The 11368-nt window shown below is 30.1% G+C and overlaps 1 protein-coding gene across 1 annotated transcript; it reads left to right on the top strand.

Moving 5' to 3' along the window:
• Positions 1 to 392: 392 nt before the first annotated feature.
• On the top strand, positions 393 to 2032 carry LOC110709138 (probable BOI-related E3 ubiquitin-protein ligase 2). Its single transcript, XM_021887358.1, has 2 exons — positions 393 to 1086; positions 1197 to 2032. Exons 1-2 carry the CDS (start codon positions 571 to 573, stop codon positions 1785 to 1787), a joined length of 1107 nt encoding a protein of 368 aa, XP_021743050.1. The 5' UTR covers positions 393 to 570; the 3' UTR covers positions 1788 to 2032.
• The last annotated feature ends 9336 nt before the right edge of the window (positions 2033 to 11368 follow it).

Below are 11368 nucleotides of genomic sequence, written 5' to 3'. Positions count from 1 at the left end.
TGAAATCTCTGACCCGATAGTTTAGTCATAAGTTGTGCATGTTTTCGTACGTTTTCTTTCCCTTCCCACCTTCTCCTTATTGCTTTACTTTGAGTAAAAAAATCATAAATACAGTTACAATTATTTTTCTACAATTAAAATAATTATTTTTATTTCCTTTTAAAAAAAAATAATAATTGAAGGTGGGGAGATAGGCAGAATCCTAAGGCTTCTCATTCCCTTTTTAAGTTACTTTTACTTTTAATTAAAAATACAAAACAAATCTCGTCTTTACTCCCATTAAAAAATAATTTATTTATTTATTATTAAAAAAGTTATTAATATATTTTATTTTATCTTATTCCCATGCTGTAACCTTCATACGACTATATATATAAACATAACCTCCCAACACCCTTTTATTTTCTCTGTTCTTCGTTCATTGTTTTGTTTCTTAGCCTCCATACACATACCTTTTCCTCAGGACACCATCATTCTAGAGAGAGAAAATCTCCGTTTCTCATTTTCTTCTGTGGTTTATAACAACACAATCGTTTATTTGATTTGTGTTTTTAAGAAAAAACGTGAAAAATGGCCATACAAGCTCAGATGTACCCCGATAATCTTGGTTTACCATTGTTGGGTGGTGGCAACGGTGGTGGTGTTGGTGGTGGTGTTGCGCAACAAGATTGGTTGTTGTTGGCGAACAACCATATGAACAACAACAATAACAGCAACAGCTTTTTTAATGGTTGTGGGTTTAATGAGTTTACTGGTAATAGTAATCTTCAACAACAGAAGCAACAGCAGCAATTTCAATACCAGCAGCAACAACAACAACAAGCGTTGTTACAACTTCAGCAACAGTATTTGGCTCAACTTCAACAACAACAACGTGATTCTTGTGTTAGTAATATTAATAATGACGGTTTTGTGTTTTTGTCATCGTCAAAAAACTGTACAACCACAACAACTGCTACAACGCCAACCGCTAGTACCACTACAAGTGGAAGTTGTGATTATCAGATGCCAATGAATTTTTCACCGAGTTTTTCTGATCAACTCGAAAAACAGAGGCAGGAGATTGATAGATTCATTACTTTACAGGTTTGTTAAATTTTCTGATTAAATTTATATTTTTGGACACCCTTTTTGTTTAATTTTAATGGGTAATTATTAGATTTGGGTATTAATTATTAATTTTAATTTTTTTTCAGAATGAGAGGCTTAAAATGACATTACAAGAACAGAGGAAACAGCAATTAGGAGCAATAATGAGGAAATTAGAAGCGAAAGCAATGCAATTATTGCGTCAAAAAGACGAAGAAATTGCAAGAGCAACAAAAAGAACAATGGATTTAGAAGAAATAATCCGAAAAATGGAGAATGAAAATCAAGAGTGGCAAAGATTGGCAACAGAGAATGAAGCAATGGTGTTAACATTGAACAACACATTGGTGCAACTGAAAGAACAACAAGCAGGTTGTTTGACAACAACGTCATCATCATGTTGTTCGAATGAAGTTGACGATGCAGAATCATGCTGTAATGTTGTTGACAATAGCAACAATGAGTTTTCCAATAAAAAGAGGAAAAGAGATGAAACAGGGGTAGTTGTTGCAGAAACAGGGGAAAAGAGAGAGAAAACAGGGGAAGTGTTGTGCAAAGTTTGCAAAACTGGAAAATCGTGCGTGTTGTTGTTGCCTTGCAGGCATCTGTGTTGCTGCAAAGGATGTGAATCTTTTGTTGATGTTTGTCCTGTTTGTAAATCTGTAAAAATGGCAAGCATTGAAGCTCTTATTTCATGAAAATAGATAGGAGAGGAAAAAAAAAACAGATTTTTTTATTTAATTTTTTTTAGGAAAATTTGTCTAGATTTGATCAGAGTAAAAAAGAAAAAAGAAAACGGGTGAAATGAATTGAAAAAATACCCCATTTTGATCCTTTGTTACTGTTATTTTAGTCTTTTGGTAAATACTATTTTGTCCTTTTTGACAGATAAAATCAGAGGTGAGTGGAGGGAAATCACAATCAATTGAACAGAATTTTAGTACATTGGTAGCATCTTTGCCTATTTGATATTAATGCCTTTTTTGGTGCATTACTTTTTTTTTTTGAGTATGAGTCATGGATTTGATTAGAACATGTTTGAACATATGCAAATTGTTTTTTTTTTTTCATTTAAAGAATGATTAATATTTATTTTTTTCAAGTTAGTTTTATGTATTCGTCATTGAAAGAGCAATTTCAAAATCTAGGATCGAATCGGTTGGTTGTGGATCATGATATTTGAATGATTTTTCTTTCTAATTTGTTGAGAATCGTTTTGAAATCGTCTGCACTCTATTCCAAATTTAAGTTTGAACAAGAATTGCTTAAGTTTCGCAAAATTATTGAATATAGGAGTTACAAGAACCTATAGCTTTACTTTCTTTTATTGTGTTCTCATTATGTTCAATGAATATATATCATGTACTCAACTTTCATCAAGAACTTTCGTAGTTGGAATCACAAAAATTACTACTCAAATTCCAAAGTCCTGACTTGCATTAAATCGTGTATATGAAACCTAACACATCGGAACAATAAGGTATAGAAGATAAATATGTTGTAGAAGATTGAGTATAAATTTAACATCATTACGGCATTTAAGTCATTTTACAATATATTCGTGATTAATTTTAGTGGTACCTTTAATTTTACTTGCTTTCAAAGAAAAAGGGTGAAAAAGGGTTTAATAATGTAGAGAGATTTGTAAAAATTGATTCTTTTACACCTAAAAACAATCCTAAAAAGAGATTCACATAAATGGATGCCTATCAAGCTGACATGTTATCCTTTAAAATCACCACTCTTCACTACTTTGACCACTGAAAAAGTTTTTGTTTGTTATTGGTTATGATAATTGAATTATTCAATATTCTACTCCGTATGTTTTAATTTTCCCACAATTAAAAATAAACATTTGACAGATGGGATTGACAGGAGCTTCTTGTTCACACTTCCCACATACACAGAAACCCAAAAGCAAACAGAAGATGGACGATTTTCTGTGCCCCACATTTATTTTATTTTATTTTATTAATAATTTCTCAAAAATCCAAACTAAAATAAAATATAATTTCTCATTTTCTCATAAAACTAAAAATAAAAAAATACAACTAGTTGTCCAAAAAAGCTGAGGCTATGCAGTATGCACTAATTGCACTACCATATAACCCTGCAACAACTGAGCTGAAAGTAACCCCCAAAAATATATTGATAGTAAAAATAGAAAATTAAAAAATAAAACAAAATAAAAAGTTGGGGGACACCCACAACTTTAATGGTGAAGCATTGAAAAGGGAAGATTGCCTTGTAATGTACGTGCAAACTTTTATGAATATTTACAAACTATGGTATTGGTATTTGTCCTTTTTTATGGAAGTATTTTTAAGTTTATTTTAATTTTTCCAAACGGTTACATGGGATGTGGTCCGTACTGTTGGGTCTTATCAAAAGTGTTTGGAGTTTAGTGTCCCACATTTATGTGCATCTTTTCTTTATTTTTTCGGGGCTGCCCAACTTGCACGGGAATGTGCTCAACTTCTTTGTTGCTCCTTTTGCTTTCTTTCTTTTATGCGATGCTCATCTACTAGTTATAACTTACGGGTTACTATACTATATTATATTGTCGACGAATTGATTACTACTACGGATGATGGTACGATTACTAGTTAATTATAATTAATCGGGGCGATGTCATTAATAAACAATGACATCTTATCTTATAAATATGTGATGGAATTGGTATCATCTTTTGTTTGCCAATATTAATTAGTTAGTCAATATGGTAGGCAACGAGGCAAGCACATTCACGCATCTTGATGATCAAGCCTTGGGGGGAGGTGGTAGCAAGGATAGCACCATCCCACTTACTCGATCCTCTATTGAAGAGTCTTATTTGGGTGTTTAATACGGAGTATACTAATTATATTTATTGATTAACTTATTATAAAGGTGTCATTATCAATGCCTAATTTAACAAAGATTTTATTCTTTCCATATTATCATCGATTTTCGTCCAATCGACTTAAGTACGTACATGGTGAATTGAATGTAACCAATAATTATCGACATTATATTAATATATACTCTACGTAAAGTTTGAATGATGCTTATAATTAGGTTGTAATTTAAGAAGATAAAAAAAAGATGAAGACATTATATAAGATTCTAATCTGGACTTGTTTAGTCGTTTAAGGATAAAAACTTTGTATGAAAGTGTAAGGTGATTTGTGAATTAATCAAGATTGAAAATTTGTATAATATCTTATACAAAGCAAATGCGATCAATTTTCATAATGCCACAAATTCAATCTTCATTAATCATCTTTTGATAAGAAAATTTAAAACTTTTTTTTTTCTCGGTTTATATTTCATCCTCTCTCCTGTATGATTACTCAACATTTACATTTAGGATCACCTAAGATAGGTGTAACACTAATTATGATATATGTTGAAGATCATGAAACTAGAGAAAGTACTTTACTAAGTAGTGACGCTTATACATATAATTTCATACCGCAACAAAAGTGTTTAAACTTTTTTTTAAAAAAAAAAAGAACAATAGTTGTATCTCGTCTTTTCCATATCCTAAATTTTGATATGGAAATTATCCTTAGCTTATACATTGAGCCTTGATTGTTTATTCATTCAACTCAAGCAAGCTACTTACCCTTGATTACTTCCACTAGATTATCCAAAATAATGTAATTGAAAATTCAACACCATAAATCCATTACAAGACAGAAATGTAGCTTTCCTATAGATACCATTTCTACACTTTTATAATCTCAATAATCAAATATAATTGCATTGTCAAAGGAAAACAACTTCCAAAAAGAACATGATGCATGACACGATTTTAAAAACTTATGAACAAGTTATAAGACTTTAAGTAGAATACTCCATTAATTAGCTCCCAATTAAAGAAGTTTAATGAATATAGCAGTTCCTCCTAATGCTGACCTAATATATGACAATTACGTCCTATCTAACAATTATGAACATTGCATTATTTTGCTTACATACATACCGTACCCATAACAAACTAATTAATAATTATATTATTCAATTTATCAATTTTACAATATATGATTACTTGCCTCATAAGCTATATACATAATTTAAAGATGCGCCTTTTGTACATCATAAAAATAACACTTAGGCATGAAAATAATCTCCGTCTCACGTAACATGTGTTTCTAACCTAAATAATACTTGCATTAGGAAATATAGCAAAAATTAAAGATTATAGTTTATAATTCAGTGATTATATATGCTCTTGCATTAGGCAGTTAGAGAATGCAAATAGGTACGAAGAATATTATTGCTTTATCTCCACTTACAAGCAACTTGCATTTGCGACCTTCTAATCACATGCATGTCCTTGTCATGAACTCATATGTATATGGTTGCACATTTAATTTTGTGCTTTAATTTCATAGTGACTCTATTTGGTCATTTAATTTAATAATTTTAGCTAAACCAAGTTTCAATAATTTGATGAGCTACGTATTAGTACAATACTTTATAGCAATAATATAAAATATGGGAAAAAATTGGAGGGACTGCTACTTTTTTAGCTCCACTTTCAAATTAGGAAGGAGTATAAGCTAAGCAATCTAGATACATTTTATATGTATACTTCTAATTCACTGAGTTCAATCTCTCGTATTGTCGTGTTGGGTTAAAATGGCAAAGTTATTCCTTTATTATAATTGAAGGACATGTAAATATTTGCAATGCATGCATTAAACTCCACCAACCCAAATCACTTCATTCTTTTTATTGTTTTCGAACAATTATAGAATGATCTAATTCATGAAAAATTAAGTGCTTAACATTAGTGATTCATTCAATTGCTCAATTGATTTCTCGTTACATAGTACTTTTAGTTATAGAATGTATATCCAAGTATCGATTTTTTTTTTTTTTTTTTTAAATGGTGTAAATCTAAACTTTGTACTATACGAACAATAATATTTTAGCTAATATTAAGACTACAAGTCAAATTAATTAATTCAACTACATATACATCTTACACATGCTAAAAAGATCACAAACGTCTACCATAACACAACGGCTAATAATAAAAGGAAAAGTTTAAATGGTCAATAACATATAATAATAGATTAATAGTGAGATTTGGTGGAATAATGTCCCTCACCCACATTTACAAAATTTGTGTGCATGATAAAAATCGTAATAATTGAAATCGAAAACTATAGTCTAAAATGACAATTATGACAAACAAATGAAAATGATGAAATGAAGAATCCGAATGTGAAAAGATGAAAGTGGGTAGTCCAGTCTTTCTCTCTCTACTTAAAAGGGACGTTGACGGGGAAGATTTGGATTCTCGATAACATTTACTTTTCTCTCTCTTTTTTTAATTAAATCAAAATTAAAATTAAAAATAGAAATATCCGTTTTCTTCATAAATTGATGGTCCCTTTAATTCGCTTTGGGTTTGGCCCGTCCAAAACTAATGTACGCTTCAAAAAGCGTGGGGACTATCTTTGCTTTTCTGTTTTTTCTTTGACAATTGACAAGTATCACCATGCATTTTTCTTTGGATTTTATTATGTCTCTCTTTTCGTATTTTCGACACATTTCTTATTAGATAGTCTCTCCGTTTTTATTTATCGCTTATTATGTGTGTACTTCGTAAATATTTATTTTTGATTAGTTGGCTTATTTATTATTAATAATCCTAATTATTAATAAGGTTAAAAACATAAAAGAGTACTCTATAAAGATGGAACAGATCTAATAAAAATACTAATTTTATAATCTTGTTCAATACCAATCAATTAGTTGTATCATGATTATTTTTGGTTCCTTTCTTTCTCTAAAAGAGAACTAAGATAAGTGGAGACGGAGAGCTCGTAAAAGATAAGTCTTCAAAATCACAACAATTAAGGTTGAGAATTTCAATCTAAACCAACTTAGTCAATTCTAACTAAAACATTCATATTGTAGATTAGATCTAATCAACCCTATTTTTCAAAGTTTATTATATTGACAATTTACAATGTGATTAGTTTTGGTTAGTTGAGAGTTGAGACATCTTTAACTTATTGAAGATTTCAGTCATCATATGATATTTAGGATATAATTATTCCCATATAAAAATTATTGGTCCAATGCCTTTATTTTAATAATAAAAAAAGGGGTATTCTTTGTTCCAGCGTGTACTCCCCGTTAGATGGGACCCAGCAAGAAAGTAAGATCCGGATAGGTACTGTACTTTTCTTTCATTGTATTGAAATGTGGGACTCACACGTTGAGCAACATTGTTGACGCAGATTGTATGGTCCCCCTGGTTTCCGTCAACAATAACAACACTACCCATACATATAAACAACCATTATTGTTTATTATTATTAGGGAGTTTTAAAATTAAAAGCCCTCTCCTTTTATACGGAGTACATTAATATCCCTCGTTTATAAAATTGTGTACTCCGTATTAAACTTGAATTGTACCTACGTTGTATTTGCTTTTTTCAATCGTACGCACTAGATTACATTGTTAATTAATTTGTCGGTCTTATATGAGACTGTATCACAATTCTTTAACAATCATCTAATTTAGTTAAATTTAACGAGCTAAGTTGGTTTACGGGTTTGGACAGGAATTTCCGAAGGGGGTATTTGGTATTTCTATCTGTTATGGTTATGTGTAGTTATGTGGAAGCAAAGCATCTGAATTTCAATAATTTGATTGAAAAGAAAATAATTGTGGATCTGATAACGTGCGGTGATAAGATAAGGTGAGTAGAAGAATAGAGGAGTAGTACTCATCTTTCCTTTTTTAATTGAGATTTGAGAATTGAGAATTGTGATGCTACCACGCGATTTTCTCTCATGGGAGTTGGTGCTGCTGACATGGATTCTTTTAGACTTTTCTTTATTAACATTTTCTACCTCACTTTTCGAATCGTCCTATTTATTTATTTTTTAAAAAAACTACTTCATACTTGTCTTGTTGATATTTTAACAATGCCACTTACTATGGAGAAATTTATAATTAAGTAGGGCTTGGTAAAACAGATATTGGACCAAATAAAAAACCCCACGAGGATTAAGCTCGAGTCGGTAACGTTCTCCTTATCTAAAAAAGAAATATTCGTATAGTACTAGTTAAACTTGTTCATAAATAAAAGTGGTATATATTATTCACAATAGTATACTTAATAAAGACCATTCAATAACTTCATAGTAAAATTATTTTGATTAAGACCGACTAAAACAATGTGATAATCAATTTTGAAGAAAAAATATATATATTCAAACTTTACACAAAATAGTTGGAGGATAAGACACATACACATTAAAAAGGATTGTTTACATTGTGCCATGAAGTCATGTTTGACATTCTATAATTTCAAAAAGGAAAAAAATAAATAAAAGGAAAGACATATGCTCCTGTCAATTTCATGGTCCTATATTTTTATGTCTCCCTTCTTCCAAATCACCATCATTATCAATATATAAAAATAATTAAATTGATTTGGTAAAGGTAACCAAAATAAACATCACTTTCATATTTGGGGAGTGAAAGTTGTAGGGGGGTGCAAGATGCCAACAAGTCCAATTCTTTGGATTGGGACCCTTCCTTTTCAATTAAGTACCATTACCACTTTGAAAGTATACATCACTTGGGATATAAAATCTTAAAGAAGATTTGGGACACTATTTATTATATTCATTATTCAACATGTATGTGCTATGATAATAATAATGTGCTTGCTTGCCTTTACAAGAACCACTAGTTTCATTTGCAATCTGTGTTCCTACACCTCCTCCATTATATCTGTAATGGACTATTCATAGGAAAATTACAACTGAAAAATACAGCAATTCATTGGTTGTTCTTTATGTATAGTGCCCTTCCAATAATTTGTTCTTTTTATGTAAGGTGGATATAATATTTATTTCAGAGTAATCATATAGAATAGATAGTCATATTACGCCACCCAAGATTAGAAGCAGTTATAGGTGCTAATTCCCTTTGAATTTTGCGACCAGAATTAGCACACTCCTTGTTTTGGTTGAAAATAGTTTATATCACTTAGTTGTTCAGAATTCTACTCTATTTTCTTATTAGAAGGATATGTAAGGATTGACCGAAAACGTAAGTTAAATTATAAAAACTTGTTGCTTTTTTGACAATTTGTGACAGTTACGACATATAGATTGATCATATTTAATTATTATATTACACGTTAGAATTATATAATCCTTTTACTTTTCAATTTCTCTTTCCTTCTAATAGTAAAGTTTCAATTGTACTTGAAATAGTTCAGATGGACTGATCAATATTTGACATCGAAGTTAAGTTACATAAATAGGGTCAATTTAATTTGCCTTTCGGGAAATTCAAGCAACTAACTATTATAAAGAACAAGAAAACTTGGTATGAGTTGTACACATGTCTATTAATCCATTTTTAGTACTTTAACATTTGTCTATTTCAAGCATATATTGTTGGCCTATCAAACCATAAACTATTAATTCCTATTTTTGAATTGTCTTTTGCAAAATTCATGCATATCTGTCTCTTTACTCCTCATAAGATCAGTCACCTCTACATGCCACAATTATGCCCACTCCTTAATTTATGAAATGTCAAATACCAACTTGATCAGTCAATTTCATCTGATGACCTTATATTATACATCACACTTTCATATTACTTCTTCCAACTAATAATGCTTGAATTTCCGTTCCTATCATGTCATGTCATATATACTGTAAGATAGAATTTCAACTAATGGTTCACACTTAATTGAGGATATTCTTAAGCAACACCGAGTAATAATAGACTAAAACATCATTATTATTAAGTCTGCGTACTTGTCTACGTAAAAATTCGCTTAAATAAAGTCAAATTATATCACGTCTCTTATTAACTACTCCATATCTAACTAGTAAGATCAATATATAGATTTGTAAAACGACATTCGAATGTAAGAATTTAAGTAATGGTTCACACTTACAAGAAAATATTCATTCTTAAGCAATACGGTGAAATAGACTAAAACATCATTATGCTCGCGTTCTTGTCCAATTGATGTGTACGTACATAAAGAATAATTCATATAAACAAAGTCAAATTATGTCTTGCCTTTGTTAATTGCCTAACTAATAAGATAAGATAAATAGATTTTTCTAACGACATTTGAGTGTCAAGGGCTAGCTCATATATTACTCCAACTTACATTTGAATATTATTAGTCATGGAATATATTTGAATGATGTAAATCAAGATGCTGATTACTACTAATACATCCATAATATTCTTGATTTAGGATATAATTTAAATTATGACATAATTAATTAGTAAACATGTCATAGGATTTATTCACAGCATGTAAGGTGGGATTACAATGAAAAAACAAAGTTCGATCACAATCATAGATGTCAACAAGCAAAGCTTAAACTGTCGGTTACTGTTGGCAAAAAGGATAGATAAACATAAACATATAATAATAATATGAAAATGAATTTTGTGGGGATGAATAAAGGAAAATTTATGGTCCAACCTAAAGAAAAATACAAAAGCATAAACTTGAAAAATATAATTAATATAGTTTTTTCATGCTGCAAACAGATGGTGATTTGTTGTGGGCACACACACACACAAGGTTAGGCGCGCAATGCAAGTTGGTTGAAGTTTTGGCAAGACATAAATAATAACTAGAAAAAGATGTTTTTAATTGTCACTTTATTTATATTTTAGGAAAATTTACAAAAAAAATAAAAATGGTAGATGTATCGTATTCTACACGACAATATCTGATATATAAAGTCTGAAATTTTTTGTTTTGATGAAATATTGCTTTTTAGAAGTAGTTAAATTAAAATTTTCCTCTAATTTAGACAGACAGGTGTTTCATCAGTTCAAAATTGAATAATTTCGTGAAAATTGACCAATATGAAATCATGATAGGACCCAAACATGGACCCTCATTTAATTGTTTGAAAATAGTGTAGTATGTATGAATGTATGATTAACAATAGTAGATGTTACTGCCTAGCTAGCTGAGGAAAACTTGGACAAATTGAAGATGATGTATATCATATGATTAGTGAATAAGTGAAAAATGTTAAATCATGTACAGCATGATTTTATGAAGAGGATTCATGTTAACATTATTGACTAAGTTTTACCGTTGGTTATATTTCATGCATCGTAGATATGTGTTGAGCATATATACGGAGTATATACAGATTTTTATACGTGCATTGTGTAGGAGAATCATATGTTTTTTGAAAAGGTAAAAATACACGAAGATTAGGGTAGTCTTCTCTTGTATGACAATGAGAGTTTATACAGATT

This window comes from Chenopodium quinoa, unplaced genomic scaffold (genome assembly GCF_001683475.1).
Source record: "Chenopodium quinoa cultivar QQ74 unplaced genomic scaffold, ASM168347v1, whole genome shotgun sequence".
Taxonomy (NCBI): domain Eukaryota; kingdom Viridiplantae; phylum Streptophyta; class Magnoliopsida; order Caryophyllales; family Amaranthaceae; genus Chenopodium; species Chenopodium quinoa.
The sequence above is the reverse complement of the archived record's forward strand: the minus strand, read 5'-3'. Positions and strand labels throughout refer to the sequence as shown.